Consider the following 25974-nt stretch of genomic DNA (forward strand, 5'->3'; position numbering starts at 1 on the left):
CACAGGATGGGTAACCAAACTTTGAGAAATAATTGTCAGTAGCCCTTTAGAAAATAAGATAACTCAAACCAACTAGAGACATTGGGGGTGTGGGAGCCTTTTATCTGCATCCCACAGTTGGGAGGTCATCAATTAATAAAGAGGATTTGTTGCCTTAAACTTTGCCCAGTTCTCAGGTCTTAAGGTACATCTGGCCTCTCATATTTCTCTACCTGGGAAGTTATGTCCTACAAATACTTAAAAAGAGAAAAAGGGAAAAGGTAGTAAGTAATAGTAAACAAATTTACTATTATTTAAGTTTGTTGCTGAAAAAAATAGCATTTTTCCACAGTGAACAGGCCACAATAACAGTAGTAAATTATACCAGTATCTACAACCAACTTGCTAGCTAGCTTATAAAGTTAAAAGATTTCTAACTAAAGAACATGACACTAAAAAAAGCTAGTATTCATGTGATGCTTTATAAATTACAACATCGGTACCTCTCATACATATTATATGACATTTCTCATTTTTAACATGTATTAGTCACCACTTAGGATCCTTTAAAATAATAAGATACTAAAGAAGAATATGTTTACATACAGATATCTGCACTTGACCAATAAGAATTATACCTATTTGAAAATATTTCCTTAGTACCCTATTTTTAATATGCCTTTTTAAATCTTTAGAAAAAGTCATATAACTAAAATTCTAAAAAGAACACTTCAATGATATCTACAGATTCAGAATCTTCTGCTTTTAATGTTAGCAAAATATTATAACTATTAAGAATTATGTGTTTCTATTTCATTTTACTTCATTCTAATAAATGATGGTTTATTATTTAGATTAGGGCATTTTTACCACTCTGACATTTATACACAACAGAGAGGTACAATATAAATTAGAGATAACTGTAAATTCTTCAAATTGTAATTCATAAGAAATGGGAATTATTATTACCTATCTTTTAATTTCTTCCTCATTTTTTCCTTCAGAGCCAATGTTGTTTGGCATGTAACTTATTACATATATGTTACTTGAAATTTGCAGCTGTGTCTGTGCTGAGCTAAGATTTAAAACTCGCGTTCAGAATGATGTTGGGCAAATCATCAAACCCCAAGTGGACATGTTTTCCTTATAAGCAAAATGAAAATAGTTCTTTTGATTTATTTCACCCCAATTTTATAAAGTTCAGATGAGAAAATGTGTAAGAAAACACTCTGTAAAATCTATAACACCACAAAATACAACTGCTGTTCTTCTAACAGCATATTAATTTACTGAAATATGTATTATATAAACATGTTATATTTTTTAACAGAGACTAATGCTTCCTGAAATTCAAGTATGTTGGTATAAGCTTTTGGGGAATAGCTCATATTGGATACGTATTCGATCTAAACCAAATAAAAATCTGGTCACTATAGCACTATAGGGATGGATAGCCATGGGAAGTAAATCACACACACAGAGAAACTTAGAGTACTAGTTTTCAAAAGCCATAAAAAACAACTTATTTAAAAAGTATAAGAAAACCCATGTTCACTGACAATAGGGTGGTGAACACTTGGGGCAGGGGGCGGGCTAGAAAAGGTCAATGGGGGGACAAAGGGGACATATGTAATACTTTCAACAATAAAGATTTTTAAAATAAATAAAACTGGAAAGTGAAAAAAAGTATAAGAAAAGTAACTAATAAAGTCCTGCTTTGATATGGTAAGCCATATCTTTAAAAAACAACAAACATACATCTGCCTACTCTAGATAGGGAAAAACTTACACAAAAGCTTGGTACAAATAGGGGAGCAGAAATACCTTATTAATTTCCCATTGTAAGCATAACACTACACACTATGAAAGGAATATAACAGTTATTTTTCCCATTCTTCCTTTTTCTTTTTGTTTAATTAAATACTTACAGCTGTTGCCTCAATTCAGGAGTATCTTGAGGTGTTCCAAGTTGATTCAGTGTCCTCTGTATTTCCACAGCTATTATGATGGAAAATAAATGTATAATTGTTACAGATGGTAGGGCAACAATTAATATAAGCAATTGAGAAATTAGAAAAAACAAAGATAAATATAGAAAACGGTTTAAAAAGTGAAGTAAATGGTTTATTTGAATCTAATTAGTGATAATGAATTAATTTTCAAGAGGAAATTGTGTGGGGGCATTAACATAGCAAATTGCATTTACGATCCAAAAGTATTATATTCTTCCCTCTCCCATCAGAACATCTGGCACAATGGCACATGGACTTTCACTTAAAAATTGTGAGGAAGATAATTGCAACAATTACACAATTCATTGGAATATAAAGTAAATGAATTATGGTTAATAAACGAGGGAGGAATAACAGAATTAGAAAAAAATCATTTTTCAATTACTCTGTAATAAGTGATTCAAGCAGATCATGAAAGGATGAGAAAACCACAGGACACTCACAAGACCTGAAAGTACTACCACATAGATGGCATTAATTATAAAAGAGCTAACTTATCATAGGTAAATTTTTTGCTTAAAATGAATAATCAGATTTAACACCACCAATGGTACAAACTGGCACTAAGAGCCTCCTGACAATGTGATAAGAAAGTCACAATAGGACCTATGCGTTTGTCTTGCCAAAATATTTAACTTGCATCTAATCATGAGAAAGGAATCAGACTGATTTACATTGTGGGATAATCTACAAAAAAATTGGCCTGGACTTTTAAAATGTCAATACCACAAAAGGAAAACAATTAAAAGCAGGCGAGCTTTCTAAATTAAAAACGGAAGAGCCCAAAACAATAAAGCAATCAAAAGGTAATGTGATTTTTCACTAGATTCTAAATCGGAAAAAAAAATTGCTACAAAAAATTGTGGGGACAATTGAAGAATTTGAATTTGGAGTGAGGGATAGTAAACAAATGTTGAAAAATTTCAACAATTGGTGAATCCAGGTGAAGGTACATAAAAATCTCACTATACTAAACTTTTATTTTTCTATAGGTTTAAAAAAGTTAAAAATTGGGGATTTAAAATTCATGCTAAGCTCACAAACCAGAAGTCTATGACCAATGCAATTTAAAAAAAAAAAAAAGGCTCTTCACAATAGGGGAGGTTACGTAGTTTAACGTGTATACACGAAATGCCAAGTAGAAGTAAGTTGAAAATCCATCGTAAGAACTAGAGAAAAACAATCCAACCCACCCGTTCTTTTCATTTAAGATAAGTGGTTTACTTATATAGCTTAAATGCTTTTAAATAGTCATTATTTATTTATGGGATAAAGGGAATGACTGTATTCCAAAACACAGGATAACTTTTGTTCACTGAGGATGACGTAATGACCAACACTTTCAAATCAGAGTTGGAAAGTATAAATACTAAAGAGGAATCATACAGCATATAGCAATTGTTAACCACACAACTAGTTTCAAAGGAATCTCTTTTGCTTTTATTTTGGCAGATTTTTCTGTTGCAAAGTAGAGAATTCTTGTTTGCCGTTTTTAACTTATGGCTGCTTGCAATTAGTTACATATTTTCTTTTTACCTCAACAGATGTTCTTGGAATATCTTTTAGAGGTTTAAAGCTGTTTTTTATTTTTGTTTTTTCCACGTATATTGGTCAGACTAATTGAGGTGTAGACCTCTATAGGATAAAGGCAGGCATTTACCTCATCTCTAGAGGGTTCTTGTCTTTTTTAAAAAGTCGTATTAAGCCATGGGCAGGTTGGAGTGCCATACACCAAAAGGTTGTGGGTAAGATTCCCCCTAGGGCACATACCTACATTGTGGGTTTGATCCCCAGTAAGGTGGGTACGGAAGGCAACTGATCCATGTTTCTAACATCGATTTCTCTCGCTTTTCTCTTTCAAATTAATAAACATATGGTCAGGTGAGAAAAAATTAAAGAAAAAGAAAGCATGTGATTTTCTAACCATTGTGCTGTACACCTGAAACTAACACAGAATACTGAATGTAAACGGTAATTGAAAAAAATAATATTAAATAAAAGGAAAGCTATCACCCACCAAAAAAAGAAGTTCAGTGGGAGCCTAAATACCCCAAGTGATTATTCCCTTAGTTTATTTTTTTCAAACACAGAGACTCAGCAGCCCCAGTTTTAACGCTTTCTGCCTACAGGTTTTAGGGAAAGGAAAATTGAAAGCCCCTGGTGGCTCTGCACTCTAGCAAAATGGTGAACCAAGAACAACTCCAGTTCCTATGTCCTTGCTCAGAAATGCCACCAAAACCCTGACAAGCTGAGAGTGGTGATACCCCTCCCATTCCCATTTATTGGTCTGCCTGGGGGATGCAGATTAGTCATGATGGCTAGCAGAACCCTAGTCAGGTAGTGACTCCAATTGACAAGCTCTTCAAAAGGGGACATTTACCACAGACCATCACAAATTCTGTTATCTTACCTAGACCTGCTGATACCACTTAATTTCACTTTGCTCTATCCTAAAAGAAACAGAAAACATGAGAGGTGTATGCTTTCAGTTGGACAGAAGAGCAGTGAGCCTTAATAGATTTATCTTGGTTTATATACGCTCACATCTCTGTAGTATAAACGGTTTTCAAGGATATTGATCATCTCCTTTAGGACACCACACTAGGCAACACAATGCTTATATCTGCTTTTAGGATCTGAAAAGCAAGAAGCAACATGTACTTAGGGGCCAGGGAAGGTTGTAAGTATGCCAACAGGTAGAAGATAAATTCCATGAAAATATAGGGCCCTCAGTAAAGAATGAATCTTGGTCCCTTAATCTGTATGGATTGTTGACATACTCCTGCAAAGCAAATGACAAATTGCTTTTCTTTAGTCTCAATACAAACAGGGAACAGCGCTTGGTGAGAATTATGCTGCTCCAACCCATTTTACTGAATGCCCCAAAAGGTGGCCAGCTCTGGCTTCAACTCCCCCAAAGAAACTGCAATCCAGCTAGTTCAAGTGCTAGTACAAGTAGCTCCACAATTTGGCTTTAATGACCCCATTGATCCAAAGGTAACTGAAATGCCTGTTTATTACCAGGATGCTGTATAAAACCAGTCCTAAGCCCCAATAGAAAAAAATAAAAACAAAAAAACCCATAGGAGTCCCTTAGAATCTTGAGGCTAAATCATGCTCTCTTTGGCAAACCCATGTATCCTTTTGAGGAAGAGTTCTGATCTTGCTACTGAGCCCTGGATTAAAAGCAAACAATGGTATACCAGGTAACCAGGCGACCTGAGCTGCCCACTGTGCATTAGGTGTTATGTAGTCTCATTGGTATATCTCTTACTTCATTTTGTTCTATGTATGCCAGTCAGTTTGTCCCTCACCCCACTTCCTATAGCATTTGTTCAATGGGAAAAAAAACAACTAGGAATAGAGGAATAAAAGCCACATATAGGCTCATCAACGTGGACTTCCCCTTTCTCACACTAACATGATTACAGGCAATGCTACATACCACTTTGTAGCAACAGCAAGCAAATGTAAATATGTGATATGACATCATTCTTAGAGGTATCAGGCAGCCACCCAGTGGCAAGATGATTATACCCCTTCCACCTTAGTGGGGGCAGAATTTTATATTAACTGAAACAGTAGCACTGTAGATCACCCCAAGATTCTACCAGCTTCCCAGTCCATGTATCAGTCACGATCATGGTATTCCACACACCAGTGCTTCTGAGCAAGACACTTACTTTACAGAGAAAAGAAAAATGAACAGATCTTCCAAGGACACGGGGATTCATTGCCCTGCCAGTATCCCTTTATCCAGAACCTGCTGAGCTAGCACGTTTATGGCCTAATGAAGGCTCAATGATGGTGTCGCCTGGGAGAGTATATTTTCGAAAGCTATCCCACAGGATCATTATGCTCTCAAAGGATAACCACTCCAGGGTGCTGTTTCACCCACAGCCAGAAAGAAAACTTAGATTTGGGAACTAAGGGGTGAAAGTTGAAGACAAATATTTCACATTGTGTACCGAATTACCCCACGGCAAATTTTCTTCCATCTCTGGAGGTGGCAGAGACAATATCCAAGTCAGAAATACAACTATGTCTTCACCCGAGTAGGAGAATGCATCTGTCCATTTGGTGCCAGGACAGTATAATGTCACTGACTGAGGTCGTTGCCAATGGGAGGTAAGGGTATACCACTCATACTAACATGAGAGGAGAAGAAACTTCAATCTTAGAGAGCAGCTGGAGGGAACTAGTGAATACTGCCATCTTTAACCACAGCAGTGAGTGTCACACAACAGGTGAGCCGGAGCAATGGGGACCCTGGTTTGAAAGTCTGGATCACTCTAAACAAAGTGTTGAATGAAGGCAGAGAAACATGGAATGGCTACTCAGGGGAAAAGTACTAATACAAACTGCACCTGTTTCCAGCTGTAGGGCAGCAACTAGAGTCAAATAAAGAAGTTTCTAGGTGGATGACAAACTGGATAGTGATGTGGAAAAATGGATAATCACTCCTAATTTTCCCACAGCAAGTATAATGGGCTTCACTTTATTATCTAGCCCGGGTATTGTGAATTTATGGGATACTCATATTCAATTTTAATTGCTGTATGTCCAACTTTAAAGAAAACTCTTGAAACATGAAACTTAAGGAACATATTCTTTACATAACCATAAACAGTTTCTTGAAAAAAAAATTCACATAATCCATGGAGGTAGGATCAGATCAAGATGCACCTCTGCACGGTACAATGAACAAATTATTTTTACATTGTTCACTTCTAAAGAGGTGACTTTAGAGAATATCTTACATTTTTCACAAAATCAAGAGAACACTATTTCCCATACATCCAAACATCCAGAAAAGGTGCATTGCTATTTCCTCAAAACAAAAACAGTCCCTCTCTGGGAATCTGCAGAGGTTCAGGACTGAAGACCCATTCTGTTCCACGAGGGTCTGCTGCCATCTAGTGGAAAACTTAAAAAATGCTTCATAGGAAAGTATTTTTTGTGTCATAAAACTGAGGCAGCAGTTGGTGTTAAAGGCTATGTAATGTGACCTGGCTATAGTGAGAGCTCAATAAATGAGAGCTAACAGTATAAACTGGTTTGTTTTTCTCCTGAAGTCAAAAATGAGTAAGAATGTTCTTATTAACATAACTAACTAATGTGAGCCATGCTTCAAGAGGGTACTAGAACTTTACTCCGTTACAACAATTGTAGAGATAATGATCAATTGACATAAGATAGTTATACCCCATATTTAGGAGGCAGGAGTCCGCTACCTGACAAGTATCTAGCAGTTACATACAAGTGACGTGATTGAAATTGAACTAGAAAAAAAAAAGTAAATATTAAAAGAAACAAACTGTTTTACACTCAACTCTTTTCTCACCTATCAAACCCTCTACCTGTTTTAAACAGTGGTTTGCAGTATTATAAGAGACTAGTGGCCCGTTGCACGAATTTCTGCACATTGAAAGGAAATTAATTAGAAGAAATATTTTAATATTGTTCTTCACCCTTTCTCTATAATAGCAGTGTTAACCAAATTCACGATCAACAGTGACAGATTGAAACACACGCATGTGACTGGCGCCAGCAAGCGCTTTACATGTCAAGTTTCTAAGCTTTCTAAATCTCCGTTTTCAGGCTAATGAAAAGAAAATAGGATTCTACTGAGTCTCTCCTATCTACACTCCAGAACTTCTGTGAGGATCAAATGAGATGAGGCAGGGGAAAACACTTCACAGACATTTGGTTACAGTGTAAAATGTTTCTACCTGGCTATAAAGCAAGTCGTGTTCCTGGGCTGAAGAAACTCCAAGGAGGCTAGTTGCTAGGGAGAGGAAGCTGGGCATTGTTACGTGACGTCATTACCCAGATGGGCAGTTAGCATATTAGCCTTTTATGTATATAGATTCTATATATATATTAAAACTGGTCATGTTAACTACAATTAGAGAATCATTGGGTTAGGTTTGTTACAATGGTGGGGGTGGGGTAGCCAGAGGCGGTGCAGGGGAGCTCCACAGTGTGGCCGGCCCACACCTCCTGGGAGTGGAAGCTGTCCAGGATGGCGGGGACGGACTCGGCAGGGTCTGGAAGGTTACAGTGTAAAATGTTTCTACCTGGCTATAAAGCAACTCGTGTTCCTGGGCTGAAGAAACTCCAAGGAGGCTAGTTGCTAGGGAGAGGAAGCTGGGCATTGCTACGTGACGCCATTACCCTGATGGGCAGTTAGCATATTAGCCTTTTATGGGAAAATGTATCACAAGTAAATACCTGTATCAGTAGCTAAAAAAAAGATCAATACAAAAAGGTTCTAAGAAAAAAAATCAAGTCATCTTGGTCTATTTCATATTCCAAGAAAAAGGTGCATTATAATTCTAAAAGGCATACCACAAGTGGAGAAAACTCCCTAGAGAATCTGAAAGAATTACAGGCTTTTTTCCAAATAGGCTTCTCTATCTCATGCTCCATCTCGTGACCCGAACAGGGAGCTTATCTTCTTTGTGGGTAAAAGAACTGACGCAAATTGTGGAGAGAAGGGGTGGCGAGGAAGATGCAGATCTTCCAAAGGATGAATCTCCAGCGGACCAGGGCCTCCAGGGGCCACGCCCCTGGTTTGCTGTGCCGCCTGCCCAGCATGGGAAGGCAGATGCTGCCCCCACAAAGCAATTCCACATTTAGAACACATTCAATTTCAAACTCCTCGTTGTGTCCTTCCCAGATACTTCAAAGGTAGAAGCCAGAGAGGTTATTAACAAAGTAGAAATTTAGGGCATTTTAAACTTATTGTAGGTTAATAAAGAGTTAAATCTGAAGGCATGGTTCTTAAAAATAAAGTACAAAAACAAGTCATTTGACTGCCTGGGAAAAATAGTTCGATTTCTGAGACAGCCAGGACATGGCAAGTTCTATCATAGCAGAGATATTCAGTCCTAATGTTTGACCTCATGGACCTGCTTAGTTCACCTGCTCTGAGAGGGTCTGGAATCAGAAGTAACAAAGACCCAGGCAGCAAGGGGCCCCTTAAGAAGGTGACCTGTGTGAGCAGTGAGCACGGGCCAAGATTTGGCAAAGCAGCTCCTAACATGTGTCTGAAAGGAAACTCTTTGCCAGGATCCCCGCGTTGTCTCTCGGGTCATTGGTGCCTCCTTCCTACGTTTCTTTTTTTTTTTTCCTTGAGAAAAAAAACAAGCCAACCTATATAAACTTAGGAGTCATGGAACAGACCTTTGCTCTCAGCAAAACCAGGTTTTCAACAATGTGAGAGTCATACCCATATATTCTGCTTCCTCCTCCAAGTTGTCTGGTATGTGCCACCTGAAGGCCTCTGAGTTTTTAAAAGTTTTATTTTAAAAACCGGACAGCTTATGTTTGTAAGACAGTTTATCACGTATTCTGAAAATAGCTGTTCTCAGTTTGCTTCAGTGGTTCTCAACCTTCCTAATGCTGCGACCCTGTAACACAGTTCCTCATGTTGTGGTGACCCCCAACCATAAAATTATTTTCGTTGCTCTCACAAAAACAATATGTAATTATATATGTGTTTTCCGATGGTCTTAGGTGACCCCTGTGAAAGGGTCGTTCGACCCCTTAAGGGGTCGTGACCCACAGGTTGAGAACCACTGGCTTATGCAGAGTCCTGGCTTATTGGTTGTTTTTGTTTATGGCAGAACATATAAAATCTATATCATAGTTTTAAAATGGAAAACAATCCTTAGAAAAAAAAATAAAAGGATTTCAATAAAGGGGTGGGGTAAGGTGAAGCCTCATTCTAGTTCTCCAACCTTCCTGACCCCTCCCTCTCCACACCCCTTCGCCCACCTCCCTGGTGAGCTTGGCCCAATAACTCTTTCAGCTCCAAAAGCAGCCAGAGGTAGGCCATGTCACGAAGTTCACCTCCAATTTACATGGCGGCAGCAGCGATTCCCAAACTGCTACCTCAGTCCTAATTTCTGATCAGGGCTATTGAGCAAAATAGTGCTACTCAGATGTTGCTAAAACACTGAAAATGGGTTTCTGCTTCCAATAGGAACATGGTTGAAGTTTGTGTCTGAATCTTCCTTCCTGAAGCCATACAGAACCTGGGGGGGGGAGGTTTTGGGGGTAAGAGGGGGGACCCCTCAAAGTTATATTTGCAGAGAAATTAAGACAACAACAAAATTCTCAAAAATATGTACACGTGGCCAAAAGCAACAGAAAAGAGCAGATCCTGTGTGGGAAGCCACGTGGGTGGGGTAGGAAATAGGGGAGTTTGAGAGCGGAGCGGGGGAGGCAGAGTGGCAAGGTATCACCAGCAAATGCCCACTTCCAGAGGAACATAATCACACCCGAGTGGGACCAGGAGCAGAGCTGAGAGGACCGGGGTCCTGTGCTGGGGGAGGTGGAAAGGGGAAGGAGGCAGACTCCTCAGGAAGACGTGACTGTGTATCTTGGGCCCAATGGAGGGGAAAGCTCTCCTACACCAAACTGGGTTCTGAGAAGCAAGGGAAAAAAATAGGCCTCATGCAGGGCAGAGAGAGTGGGCACTTCCCCTCCCCCCACAGCCAGAACATCAAACTTATTCTCCTGAACAACAACAAAAAGAACAGATATAACCACCCACAAGAAATATATCAAAAAATTATAGGAAACGTAGCAAATTCCCTACAAAGAAAACGCAGCAGGAAAAAAATGTTGCCACAAAGCAGATTAAGGTAAAAATTATAACCTAAAATAGTACCACTATTTTTTTTTAACTCAATGAGGCATCCACAATTCTAAAGGAAGATCACAAAAGAACTCATGGAGGAGATGGCCAGATAAGAGGCACTGGTGAAGTGGAAACTAGAGGAACTAGGAGAGACTTACAGAGCACTACTTGTAGGAACTTTGAGTTCTCCCAAGTTAATTGATAGGCAAACTAAATTAAAAGCAAACTGCTTTTTAAAATCCAAGTCTCGAGTAAGTATGAAAGGCGATTACTCTTTAATGAAAAATATTGCTCAGGAATTGGTAAAAAAAAACAACAAAAAATAATCTAAGAGATGAGCATAAGAACTGCTGAAACCTCTTCCACCTACAAGTATTTGAGCAGCAATCCCAGCTGCCCCCTGGCGGAAGTGCTTCCAGTGCTAGTACTTTCAAAATGCTGCATGTATCTACTTACATCGTGTGCTCTATTTACCCTGCTCATTCCTCTTTGTCTCGTTCCATTGTTCACATTCACATGTGTTTCCTTTTAAGATCTGAATTCACAAAACGATAACATGCCTTTCCTTTAAGATGTCTTTATACACCTTGCTTCTTCTTCACTGAGGTACTTGTATATTGCGGGCATGACATCTGACAGCTGCCCATCTTATTCAACTGTCTTCCTTCCTTCCCGGGTCACACTGGCACCACAGCATTCTCCTTTCTAAAATTTTCTGTCCCGGCCTTGGTCAACCAACAAGCCCTAGCAGTCTCTGCATGCAAAGCTCTTGGGGAATACAATTATGTATAAAGACATGACTCCCTACCATAGCAGAGATTATGGACCAGCTAAAAAAAAATGTTGGCACTTAGAAAAAATAAAGACTAAAAGATGGAAAAAAAATTTCACAAGACAGCATCTTATTACCAAATGAAGGGAGATTGCTGCCATAAGGCCAAAGGAAAGGAAAACAAAAATTTATCAAATGGCTACTACTTTTTGAAAATATATACACGTAATTTAAATACACTGGGTAACCTAATTTAGAGTATGCATTGCGATTTTATGGAGGGCTGATGCAAGCCAGGCACTGCTCCTATAGTATAGACAGAGCTATGAAAAGACATTTTATTTCAGGGAGCTGACACTTTAGTAGGGAATAATTGTAGTGTTTAATTTACTAATAAAAGACATAATAAAAATAAAACAGGTTCATGAGGAAAAGAGTAATTGGAGCTGCCCCCTGCACATCCCCTACTGGGAATCGAGCCTGAAACCCAGGCATGTGCCCTGACCAGGAATTGATACCTCGGGGCATGGGAAGACACTCAACCACAATGGCCATGGCCAGGAGTCATATCTTAAAGTTGGAATTCATAAAACAAAAAAGGGCTCACTCAGATTTGGTCATAGATAGCACTCATGTTTGGTCATGTAGGAGAAAAGTCACCAGAGAGAAGTTGTTGCTCTTTGTTAAAATTCCCTTGAATAAGACATTAATTTCCACACCTATCTCTGTTGAATGTCAACAGCTTAGGCATGAAAAAAATGACAATGAAATCAAAGCTACTTAAGTTTTTCTCCTCAAGGGGGAAAAAAGAAACCCAATAAACATTTTCAGATGTGTAATGTTAGAAGTAGATCGATCTATCTATCTACCAATCAAATAGCATTTTAGGAGGGAGATGGAGAGGAGGAGGGAGAAAGAGAGGAAGGATAGTTTTCAACTCCCTTTCCTCTATGAATTGCCTTCTTATCCAAAAATGCTTACCAACAGGGAAAAAAAATCCCCAATTCCTGGGTAAGTACACACAGCTCCAGTAAATTTCATAAACTGCTCAGGACTGGAACTATTTTTTTAAGAAAAGCTTGCCCTGGCACTAAAATAGAGAAGTTGACGTCAGCTTCCCTTTTGTGCAATCATGTGTTAAGATGCAAAAACAAGTGCCTCCTTCACCAGACTCTAATGGAAAAAATTGTATTCATTCTCGTAGTAACAAAAGGGCTCACATTTGTATAGACTTCGTATTTCATCTCATAGTCCTAAAGACCTAATGGGGACAAGAGCCAAGCACTGGTCCTAATTAACAAATAAGTTAAGTATGCACACAGAATGAGCAGCTAATTAATTACAACAGATATTTTTTCAACTCTAAACAAATCTGTGTTGGACTAATAGCTATAATCTATAAGAGCTAAGCATTAAAAAAGTAAACCATAAAGACTCAACATAAATATTTTTCAGTCACCTTCTCTTAACCTTTATAACATGGGCTTAAGTTCAAACATTTTATCCCTCTCCAGAAAGTTCTGCCTTTCCAAATCTTCTGGAAAACACACACACACACACACACACACACACACACACACACACACCATGTAATAAATCCTGCATATTTTAGCAGAACACTCTGAACACATACATTCAGATGAGTGTACTTTATTACCAATGGATCAACTCTGTTCATTTTCCAAAAGCTAACTGTTAACCACTCTATCTTCTTCTTTTAGATTACTCTTAAAAAACAAAAATAACAAATCAAATACCAGAGTCTCATTAGCATTGATGAGAAGACTTACTACAACATGGTACACAGAGAAAACTTTTATCTCAAGGACTATGTTTCATGGTCAGCTGTTAATCATTTCTATGTGTTAATTTCCTCCAATTCATAACTTGGCTAATTCTGGCATGATTAACACCAAAATCCCTGTGACTACAACTGTCCCACCTCTTAATATACTTAGAAATAATACCTAAGTCTAGCTGGTCTTGTGAATGACTGTATCTATTATGGGATTTTAAAAGTACTTATTATGGGTCCAGATATGGCAATTGGTCTCTTAAAAACAAAGAGAATAATCCTGCATGTTATAAGAGTTTCAGGATTCTTTAAAACTTTGGTTAAAAATATAGCCTGTGGAAAACCATAACCCAGCCCAGAGGGAGGAGGAGGAGAATATGTGTGTGTGTGTGTGTGTGTGTGTGTGTGTGTAGCCCAGGGGTGGGCAAACTTTTTGACTCGAGGGCCACAATGGGTTCTTAAATTGGACCGGAGGGCCGGAACAAAAGCATGGATGGAGTGTTTGTGTGAACTAATGTAAATTCAAAGTAAACATCATTACATAAAAGGGTACGGTCTTTTTTTTAGTTTTATTCATTTCAAACAAGCCGGATCCGGCCCGCGGGCCGTAGTTTGCCCATGGCTGGTATAGCCAGTTTGGCTCAGTGGATATAGTGTCAGCCTGCAGATGTAACAGTCCTGGGTTCGATTCTAGTCAAGGACACATGCTTGAGTTGTGGGCTTGATCCCCAGTAGGGGGCACGCAGGAGGCAGCTGATCAATGATTCTCATCATTGCTGTTTCTATCTCTCTCTCTCCCTTTCCCTTTCTCTCTGAAATCAATAAAAATATATCTTTTTTTAAAAAAAGAATATCATGTCCTAGAAAGTGAAATAGCTCACTCAAAGTCACACTGCTATTTGGATCTGATTTCAGAAAATGTGCATGCACACACATAGAGCTAGTCTAATTAGAAACTTTTCCTATCGTCTCATTGATTCTCCCAAGTGATATTCTAAAAAGTCTGATTCTAATGAGGAAATTGCAATATAAATCACAATGAGATGCAAATACAGCTAAAATATAAAAGACTATAGATGCCAGATTTGGCAAGATTTGGAGCAATACAAACTCTGATCACTGGTTGGTGGGAGTATAACCTAGTACAACTACTTTAGGTAACTGCTTAGCTGTATCTACTATAGCTGAACACACACATATCCAGCAACCCAATTCCTACATACATGAAACAAAAGAATGTACAAGAATGTTTGTAACACCAAAGAAACATAAACCAGAAACACTCCAAATGTCCATCAACAACAGAAAGAACTGACTGTGGTATGTTTGAATATGGAATACTAGAGAGTACTGAAAACAAAAGACCTACACTACGTGCAACCACACAGATGAATTCCAAAAACATAATGGGAGAATGAAGTCCAACACAAAACATATTACTTCATTCTATTAAATAAAGCTTAAAAACTAAGAAAATTAATCATGTTAGAAGTCAGGACACTAGTTATCTTTAGAGAGGGTATAAGTGTGAGAAGAGCTTCAGGGGCTAGTAATGTTCCGTTTATTTACACGTGTGGTGTTGTAACAGGTGATTCACTGAGCTGTACACTAGTAATATACTACTCAATATGCTAGTATATATTTGACACCTATTTTTTTAAGTTAAAAACAACAATAATTATGTGATAGATTTCAATACACTTATTCTGTTTCTTTAAAAAACATGAGTTCTTTCTGTGTGTTCTGAATAAATTTTTCTATAGTGTTTGTGTCTGTGCAAAGATAAACGACCCCTATGAAAATACCCTACCTGGGTTTATTTATACAGCAGATTCAGCCATTTCAACCCAAAGGCTTGCTTATTTTTTGTGCTATACATCACTAGCAGGAGTTTGTCTCCGGTACTCCTAATAAAAATGTGACTTTTAAACATCTCATGCCAAAGCTTGGGAACTAAATGTAACCACTTCTTTGATTCATGATCATTTTCTAGACCTGGGATAACGAACAGTTTAATTAACATGCCAACTCCAGTCTAGGAGCAATTGCTGCCTGGCACACTGAGAACGCCTGGGCGCCGTGTCAGGGCCGGCCACAGAGAACACCGCTATGCCGTGGGCAAAGGATGGGCGTTGGGAGCACACATACTTGCTGAGTCAGTGACAGCCACCAGCACACTTTCTCTCATAGGATGAAAATGTCTTCTTAATCATTTTAAACGCTCCACAGAGAAATTCCCAATAAAGTTCCTAAGAAGTTATATTATTTTAATATAATTTATTTTTGTCTAGATATATTTTATATTTAAGTATTCATAATATTTAAGTATTTTGTTCGATATAAATTATATTACTGCAACATGGTTTAAATATTTCACTAGTAAAGCAAATTGATGACTACACATTATTTTTAACAAAAAGTCATTTAAGGGGAAAAAATGTTTAAATACATTTTGTTTCATCTATCCTATTCTTTGCAAAACAGAACTGCCAGAATAAAATACTAGAGGAAAAAAAAGAGCAAAAAACCCCCTACCAAACTCCCATCTTACTAAATGTTATCCTTGGGTTCCTCCAAGAATGAAAAATCTTTTTGATTGCTGTTTTTCTTTTTTTTGGTATAAACTAAACCATACAACCCAATACTGGGCAAGTTTTCATTAATCTATATATAGCAAAGCTAATTTAAAAATAAGCTTTCCCACTGCTCAGGAAGACTACAGCTTTACTTGAAAGATGCACATATTCTAACTCTAAAGGTACCACCTTATTTACAGCCTATTCTCCTTAGGTTACTTTTGTAAAACTAGGTAATTTGTGCAGACACAAATTCCCAAGATGCAAATGTACTGTGAAAAGAGCACCCAAATGCGGTGCAAAAGTACCATTTTATTCAGTCTCATCCAGTATTATTAGCATTACCAGATGGGGAAAAGTGAACTGAAATTTCACACTTCTGCCTTTCACTTCCATGTGATTTCTTCACAGCCCTGCGCAGTGACACACACCGGAGAGTAGGTTAAACTTTTAAAAACTAACTCTGTCTAAATCTAAACTTGACTTCATTTAGATACTGAACCTCCGAATTAGAAAAAACACAGTGATGACGGGTTTCACTAAACTCATGACCCCAAATCTCAAATGAATACTCAGCCTGCCATTAACCCTTCTCTGCTTCCAAGGTATGTCAATTCTCTCAGTTGTCAAATCCACAAGTAATCACTTTCTCTTCTTTCCATGGACTTCCACCAGCCTTCCTTCCCATTCTCTACCCAATGCCTTTTGCCTCCTATTTTGTTTAAAAACAGCTTATTCAGACAGGAACTCCTCATCTTCACCCACCACATTCTCTGTTTACACCACACAACTCAGTACAGTGGATGAACCAGACACTAAAGATCCATTCCCCTTGCCCACTAGCCTTCAAGACATTTCTTTTACAATTATACTCGCCCTAGAATCTCCCTTTTTGACTGGAAAAATGCAACCTTTCGTTGAACCTCTTTCTCTTTCCATGGCAGAAGCTGCCAGTTGCCTAAATATTGATTTTTCCCCTTCTCTCTCAAATGAAGCAATACCCGGGTTTAGTGAGCACATTGCAATCCAGCCTCCCTAGCAGCTAGGCATGGCCATGTGACTATATCTCATTTCTGGTCAGGATATAAGCAGAGCTGAGCAGGATTCTGAGAAGTCTTGGTCCTTCTTCCCCCTTTTCTCCATCTACACTTGGAATATGGATGTCAGACCACTCTTAGATACAGATGATGCCTCACTCAGTCTTTATATATATATATATATTTTATTGTTTTCTCTTTAGAGAGGAAGGGAGAGGAATAGAGAGTTACTCAGTCTTGAAACACTTTTTTTTTTAATTTCTAGAAATCCACCAAATGCTATTTTCTTGTTCTCTCTCTGGTCAGTCCTGATTCTTTTTGCTGCTTTCTCCTTGCCTTCCTGACCTCTACTTTTTTTTTTTTTTAATGCCCCAGTCCTCTTCTCTTAACTATACTCACTCCTTTGCAATTATTTTAGAACTATGGTTTTATATTCTGATGTCCTAATGACACTCTGATGTCCTAATTCATATATTTATTTATTTTAAAAAATATATATATTTTATCGATTTTTTTACAGAGAGGAAGGGAGAGGGATAGAGAGCCAGAAACATCGATGAGAGAGAAACATCGATCAGCTGCCTCCTGCACAACCTCACTGGGGATGTGCCCGCAACCAGGGTACATGCCTTTGACCGGAATCAAACCTGGGACCCTTCAGTCTGCAGGCCGACACTCTATCCACTGAGCCAAACCAGTCAGGGCTGATGTCCTAATTCATATATTTAAAATAGATGCTTCACTTAGATGTTTAAAAGACATCTCAAAAGTTACTTGACCAAAACAAAACTCTCTCCACTTCTGAACTGTAGTCCTTCCCATCTCAGCACATGCTCACCATTCCCTTGGGTGCTCAATGCAAAAACCGCGCGTTATCCTGGATTCCTCTTTCTCTCTCAGTCCATCTGCATTCATCAGCAAGTCCCATTGGCTCTGCCTCCAGAGAACAGCCGTTGTTTCTCCCTGTCCCCACTGCTACCACCCTGGTGTAAGCCACATCTCTCTCCTCAGACACCCGTGACGGCCAATGTGTCCCCCCTCTATTTTCTAAGAGAAGCCAAAGCAATCTTTTCAAAGTGCAGATCTGATTGTGCCTCTTCTCTGCCTCTCAGAATGAAATCTAAACTCCCAGTTGGCCTCCAAGGCCTACTAAGTGACCTGCTCAACCTCCTCTCCGATTTCATTTCCGGTCACTCTTGCCTCAAGTGCTGTGTTTCAGCCACACTGGAGTTTTATTTCGTATTTTCTGCACATACTAATCTCTTGGCTACTTTTTATTTAGTACCAGCAGTGGCTTCCATTTAAATGCTCTTTCCCAATGTCTTCTCACTACCAGCCCCTTTTCCATCTAAGCTAAGGCAGCTTCTTATGTTTACACAAGACATAAGATTATGCTTCAAATACCTAAAGGTGGTGGTTGTACCTTCTAATGGTTAAACACTCTCCATATAATGGGTCTTCACAAGAATAGTAGTGGATCTAATCACCACTTCCAAACTGTGCTAATGGCTATGCAGTAGCATACTTAGCTATCAACTATGCCATGTATATGCAACTCTGGCCCAATTTACCACTTCTCATCTGCCTGGATCAACTGGTCTCTTTCTCAGGAGCATGACCTGATTTAAGTTAACCCTTACCTCCTTTCATTTCAAGCTCACACACAATCTCCACCTGATCATCTTTCACACCACTAAATGCGTACTGCCTCTAAAATCCCAGTACACTACAGTTATTTCTCCTCCTTCCCAGAAGTCCTGGCATCATTTAGCTTGAGGATACCTTCCCTATTCTTTGAAGGAAGGCCTCCTGGACTCCTTTCTTACACAAAGGTGCTGATTTTCCAAACATGTAAATTAAAATAAGTTCTCTTAATTTTCACACAGGTGGCCTGAGGCTACCAGCATGATTTCCAACCAGCAACAAGGAAGCCACAGAAAGGAGAGGCCCTTGGGAGCATCATCAGAATAGACAAGAAGCTGGAAGAATGAGGTGGAGACAGTCCTGGTGCGCTGGCACAAACTGGAACAATCCGCGATGTACCATTCCTATGGTCCCTGCTGTGGACAGACATGACACCTCTACACTAATCACTTCCTTTTCCTCTAATAATAGCCAAAGAAAACAAGAATTACTCCAAAGCAGAATAAGCATTTATTCTACCCAGCTGTGCACAGTGGCACTCTTTTAGAACCATCTGTAATCTAATTTACTCCCTTTGTCCCAAAACACACTGTTATCTCACTTAAATCATTCATGTAGAGTAATAATTGTTGGGAAGTTAATAATTAGATAAAGATACACAGTTTGGTAATCTGAAACAGCCCTTATTTCTGCAATGTGTCAGAATTCTGGTAAAAAGAGTAGCCTTAAAGAAGTAGGCTGAAGAATAAAACTGTACTAACATTCTAAAAGTGTTGCCCAGGTAATGCCCAGAATGTCAAAACAGTGACCACAAGATGACTAGACTCATCCAGGTATGTGATTAGCCGAGATTTAGAAACAAAGAACAAAACAAAACAAAAATTCTATAGGCTCAAATCTGCTATACTGATTTTTTTTTTTTTTGGTCTTAAGTACATTCTGAGGAGTAATAATTTATAATAAAATGTCACATTGGATCAGACTACTAATATTCTGTCTTTGACAGGTACAGCAAAAGAATGTGGAGAATCCAAATAGTTAGCTTCTATATCAGCGGTTCTCAACCTGTGGGTCACGACCCCTTTGGGGGTCGAATGACCCTTTCACAGGGGTCGCCTAAGACCATCAGAAAACACATATATAATTCATATTGTTTTTGTGATTAATCACTATGCTTTAATTATGTTCAATTTGTAACAATGAAAATACATCCTGCATATCAGATATTTACATTACAATTCATAACAGTAGCAAAATGATAGTTATGAAGTAGCAACGAAAATAATTTTATGGTTGGGGGTCATCAGAACATGAGGAACTGTATGAAAGGGTCGCGGCATTAGGAAGGTTGAGAACCACTGTCCTATATCTTCCTGAGTAGATAATAATGTTCCCTCCTTAGTTCTTCCCTGCTCCTGAATAATATACCACATAGTTACCCTTTACAAAATTAACCTAAACCATATTCAGTCAGATTTTTTTTTAATAAACATATGTTCCTTAAAAACTTGAGCCATAGTCTGTGTGGCTCAGTGACTAGCGCATCGGCCTGCGGACTGAAAGGAGCAGGGTTCGATTCTGGTCAAGGGCACATGGCAAGGTTGCTGGCTCGATCCCCAGTGGGGGGCTTACAAGGGGCAGCTGATCAATGATTCTCATCATTGATGTTTCTATCTCTCCCTCTTCTTCTCCCTTCCTCTCTGAAATGAATTAAAAAAAAATTAAAATAACCCAAAAACTTGATAGTGCTGCCTAGTTCCAAACCTGTGAGACTTAGTCAAGTCTAATTAATCTCACCTAGAATCAGAGAATTATAAAGCAAACATAAGTATCTACTTTTTTACATCTTTATTCATTAATAAAATTATATTATGTGCCTGAAGCTTGAAAGAAAAATGCAGTTCAGTGTTATCTCTTCTATATATAATTATTTCTTTTTTTAAAATATATTTTTATTGATTTCAGAGAGGAAGGGAGAGGGAGAAATAGAAACATCAATGATGAGAGAGAACCACTGACTGGCTGCCTCCTGCACGCTCCATACTGGGGATCGAGCCAGAAACCCAGACATGTGCCCTGGCTCAATCTGCAGGTCAACACTCTATACACAGAGCCAAGCTGGCTAGGGCTATAATTATTTCTTATATTCATTCTAAAGAATTCTAGCCTTCTAAAATCTCTTCTTAAAGGAACTCCTCCATCTCTCAAGTACTAGTAGTTGTCCTTTTATTCATCTCCACCAAGTTCAGCTAAGAATTGAAAACAAACAGTGAAGTCAATTTAAAACTCAACTTACAACATTGTGTGATCTTCTGGATGTTGGAAGAGATACGCTGGGCCAGCTGAGTGGGGTCACCAATGGTTCCTGGCGTGTAAGACATGGTTGATCTGCTTAGTCACTAATTTCATCAGATGTTGGTGGGCTATACAGTTTTCTAAACAGTCACCTAAATAACAAAACAAACAAAAAAAGTTGCATGGTTGTATTTTTAAAGTTATTGACTTATGGTTTCCAAACAGTCAATTTGGGAGGTTGCAAATACAAACTTGATTAACCAAACAGGGTTGAAATCTCTCCCCTATGTCTATCCAAAAAACTAAACTTTATAAGACACTATCAAGTTAAACATATTAAACAAAATAAGGTTCAAATTGTACATGCCCTTTGAACTTCTCTGATTTCTCTAAGGAAGAGTTTTAAGTCCTTTTTTCTGTGTATAATTTTATTTGTTTATATATTTTGTCTTTAAACTGTGAGCAACTTTAAGGCAGGGCCCACATGCTATTTATCTTTCTCCAACATTTAAAACAATTCCGGGCACAGAACAGATATTTAAATATTTATTAAACAGAATACAGACTTCAGGCTACCCCCAGGAATTTCATTACTCTAATGTACCATACAGCTCAGGAACATATGATTAATGGTCTCTAATTTTAGAGATCAAAAAGGAGGAAGGTCAAATTTGAAAGAGCAAAGTCAACAAGCAAGGAAGAAAGCAATGCCCTGTAAAATGCTCACCACACAAACATCTTCCTGATAGAGCAAGAACAACTCTCCTCTTCCAGGGCCAGCATTAGGACAGGAAGCAAAGCTGGGCTACTGCTATCGTAAGGAAGTAAGAAGAAATTCTTTTCTTTTTCTTGCTATACCACACCGCTGGGAGTTTGAAAAGAATGAAAAGGGGTGTCCTATGTACAGGACTGTGAACAACAAAGAATTTCAACTACTCCTACACCATCTTTTCACTGAGTGTGCATTGAATATTGCAGAGTTGTAGGCGGTCCATGTGTAAGCCAGCCGTCTACCACGTGTTTGCTAGAGGCCCCGCATTAAAAGAAGCACTCAGGCCTGGCTCAGTGGTTCAGTGTCCGCCAATGAACTAGGAGGTCACGGTTTGATTCTCAGTCAGGGCACATGCCCAGGTTGCAGGCGTGATCCCCATTAGGAGGTATGTTTCTCTCTCTTGATGTGTCTCTCTATCCCTCTCCCTTCCTCTCTCTAAAATCAATTTTTAAAAAAATTGAAAGAAGCACTTGGGAGCTGCAAGCAAATACAATAAAGGTAAAGTATTTGTTTAGGTCAAGTTTGTCTTTTAGGTAAAAGGATAAAGTTAATCACATAAAACAACAAAAGCAATACAAATCAATGAAGAAAAGGTCACTACTGATAGGGACTGTGGAAAGGAAATATCACTCTTGCCCCTATCTAGAAAGAATTCATGAAACAGAAGCGTAAGACTGGGGTCCCTGGTATGACGGGTATGGAAAACAAAGGCAAAGCACTAAAACCTGGAGCAGGTAGACCCCGAACACGTGGACAGAGCAAACACACTGTGTCAATCACCAGAGGAAGGAGAGGTTCCGGGTCAACTCTGAGTCAGAAGGTTCACGGCTGGGACAAGTGAGAGACAACACCGACAGAAAAAGAGGAATGACCGAACATTTACTGCACGTCTGTGCAATGGAAAGCATTTCACAAAGACTAATTCAATTTTCAAAATCTCCCCTTTAAAGTAGGTAATGGCAAACACACCTTGTTTTAACGATGAGCAAACTGTGGTTTATAAAGATTAAGACACCGGAAAGGTAACCCAACCCATCCACCAGGTGGAGGTGGGATTCAGTCTCAGGGTTCTGGTTCCAAAGCTACTCATGCTGGGCTCCCACACAAAACTAACGTCACAGAAGAGGGCGGGCCCTACAGACCGGTTTAGTTTGAATGTGTTGTGATAAGAAACCACAGGAGAATTCTGGTAGCGGAGAAGAGTATTTCTGTTCTAAGGGTCAGTGCTGGCAGGAAGTACAATAGCTGAGCTGTTGAGAAAGGGTACAATACTGGTTTCATGCCTCAAACACTGACATGTGCCTGGCCACCCTGGAATTCCTGGGAGCTTTTTGATGCTCTCTATTCTTCTTCATTGATCCACGGTCCAATTTATCTATTCTGGGCCCTCTGGACCTCACCAAGGCCTAGAAGTAGACCCAAAACCAATTTCATAAAAGGGTAAATTAAAACCTCAATGCAGACAGCAGAGCCACTGCAGCAGGGTGGCAGGAATAAAGTTCCAGGCAGCTTTGGACCTGGGCCTGCAGTGACCTGAAGCTCTGGGCCCAGTCAGAACAAGACTGGATCTGGGGAGTCAATGAGACTAAGCATCTACCAACCATCAATTGGATCTCAAAATTACGTATCTATTTTTTTTTTCAAGAAGAGCTTTATTGAGATATAATTCACGTATCATATAATTTACCCACTTAAAGTGTGCAATCCAGCCCTAACCGGTTTGGCTCAGTGGATAGAGCATAGGCCTGCGGACTGAAAGGTCCCGGGTTCAATTCCAGTCAAGGGCACAAGCCCAGGTTTTGGGCTCGATCCCCAGTAGGGGGCATTCAGGTGCCAGCCGATGAATGATTCTCTCTCATTGATGTTTCTATGTCTCCCTCCCTCTCCTTTCCTCTCTGAAATAATTAAAAATATATTAAAAAAATAAAAAATTGCACTATTTAGTACATTTGTGATTTTAAAAAATAATACTACTAAAGTATACAATCCAACAGTGTTTTTAAACATTCACCAAGTTGTGCAACCATCACCACATCACATTTAGGAGATTTCATTACCCCACAGTCCATACCCACAAGCAACCACTCCCCCTTGCTCTCCAACCTCCCCAGCTGTAGGCAGCCACCAATCCACTTTATAGCTTCATAGGTATGCCTATTCTGCACATTTCATATGAACGGAATCATACAATAGGTGTTCTTTTGTGACTGGCTTCTTCTCTCAGTATGTTTTCAAGGTCCATCCATATTGATATATGGATCAATACTTCATTACTTTTATAGCCAAATAATATTCTACTACATGGTTAGAGGAAATTTTCTCCTGGCTCAATGACACCTTTCTTTTTCCTTTCCCTCTATCAACTAGAGCTCTAGAAGAACTGGATCACAGCCAACACAAACACACTGGATGAGGAAATGTTCCTTTTTCTTACTTCTGTACTCTCTTCTACCCTCTTGAGTGAATGTGTGTGAGGGGAGGGGTTCCTCCATCCACATACACAAACACACCTCTATACAAATAAGTCTCCCCTCCATGTCTCCACGTCATACTCTTAACTCGGATTAGTGTCTACATGGTCTTTGCAGCTACAGGAACTCACCAATTTCCTTTCAGCTGCCAGTGGAACTGGCAACAAGAGATCTCTGTCTTGGACGAGGCACCAAGCATTGGGGCATGGACAGGGCAGTAGAAATAGTCAGTTTTACTTTCTTAATCCTGAGCACTAGCATAAAGCATTGAATTTCCCTCCTCACCGTGTCCCCAAATATAAGAATATATTTGTCAAAATATAGCATTGGACAGAAAAGGCAATGTTTTGTTGGTTTTTTTCCTTCATGTCTGATTTTAAAGAAAGTAACAAGCTAAAAAGCAAGAAGGGGAGGCATCTTGAAACATTCAATGTATCTTTAAAAGTCTTTATATAAACCAATTAATGAGAGGCAGGCAGTCTATTTTGTAGACTGCTCTGTTCTCCGTACCTGGCTATATAACAGGTGCTTAATAAATATTTGTAGAAAGAGTGAATACATATACCTATTTCCTAAGAACACACACCCAGTTTGAGGGTAAATGTCACTACTTCTAAGACACTGAATTCCAGTGCCTTCTTTCAGAGCCTGAATGGCCCAGGCTTACTGCTGCCTTTAGGCCCCGGCTTGGCGCCACTTCCTGTCTAAAGACGCTTCTTCCCATGATCTCCATGTGACTGGCTCCCTTTTCGCAACAACATTTCCTCACATGCTAGAGAAGCCTTCAGTGACCACTGGATTCGAAGTGAGAGGGGAGGGGTTCCTCCATTGATCTCTCTAACTTACTGCATCATAGTGCTGCTCATCGTATAAAGTGACCTACTTAGTATATTGTTTAATACCTATCCCTACCTCTGGAATATAAATATGAGAGATTAACCACATTCTTTAGCTCAGCTCTTCCATCTGTTAAACTATTAGATTATCTGATTTCAGTTCACAATGCCAAGAATTATTTTTCACCCTTTCATGCACTAAAGCTTCCAAATTTTAAATGGAATCACAGCAAACTTTACCCAGACTTACTGCAGATGTTTTATATATTTTGCAACCACCAGCACCTACCTAGCTACAGTCTGGTACCCCAAACAAAACTTTTGGTTTGACTTTTTTATTGGGAGCAGGAGAAGTAAAATGTTGAAGAAAAATGATGTAGACCTTAATCAGTTAATATGGTATCATATTAACTTCTACAGAAACTTTGAAACTACAGCATAATTCTTAACTAGTCACAGGTTTGAGACTAACTTCTCAAAGTGACCTGTGAAGCAGGGGCTGGCCCACATCACAAGAGGGTTTAACTCTGTTATCAGCTTATGCCCCTGAGGCTCAGGCCACCTCCAACATTACTAAACAGAGCAGCATTTCAAAACCATTTCCTTTTCTCCCAGATCCCGTCAGGTTTTAAATTTTACATAGTTCTAGTCAGAGTACATTGATGGAAATTAAATAAAATTAATGTATGCATACAAGAGCCAGGCAAATGCAAGAAACTTAGAGAGAAAAATATACTAGTAGCATTTGACCAGAAAAGCAATGTTGTTTCTTTGTGTCTGCATTTAACTAAAGTAACAACCTAGAAAACAAGAGAAGGGAGGCATCTTGAGATACTTTATGTGTTTTTAAACGTCTTTATAGAAACCAATTCATGACATGTATTGAGAACATCAAAGGAATGTTAGATTTAATCCAGCCAAATAGAAAATCGACCACAATGAGCCTCTGAATAAAGGTATCTGGTCCCTTTACTGTAGCCCTGTAAGTCTCAGTTCTTCCAGATCCGGAAGGAGAACTTTAAAATGTGTTTTCTAAATCAGTGGGTTAAAAAGAGGAAGAGGTCAGTTCGTGTCTCGATGGAGGCAGAAGCGGGATTCCAGAGCTGGCGGGGGCTGGCTCCCGGCCGGTCCCGCC

At 39.0% G+C, this 25974-nt stretch overlaps 1 protein-coding gene across 2 annotated transcripts in view; it reads right to left on the reverse strand.

Annotated features, from left to right (window-relative positions):
- STX7 (syntaxin 7) overlaps positions 1-25974 on the reverse strand; it is a 38442-nt gene that overhangs the window by 12194 nt on the left and 274 nt on the right. For both annotated transcript variants that reach the window (XM_006778484.2, XM_006778485.2), the window contains exons 2-3: positions 20762-20912; positions 1908-1977 (exon numbers count right to left, since the gene is read on the reverse strand). In XM_006778484.2, the coding sequence (XP_006778547.1) occupies positions 1908-1977; positions 20762-20846 (155 nt within the window). In that variant the 5' untranslated portion in view covers positions 20847-20912. The remainder of the gene's footprint in view (positions 1-1907; positions 1978-20761; positions 20913-25974) is intronic.

The sequence above is a fragment of the Myotis davidii genome, unplaced genomic scaffold, assembly GCF_000327345.1.
Source record: "Myotis davidii unplaced genomic scaffold, ASM32734v1 scaffold147, whole genome shotgun sequence".
Taxonomy (NCBI): Eukaryota; Metazoa; Chordata; class Mammalia; order Chiroptera; family Vespertilionidae; genus Myotis; species Myotis davidii.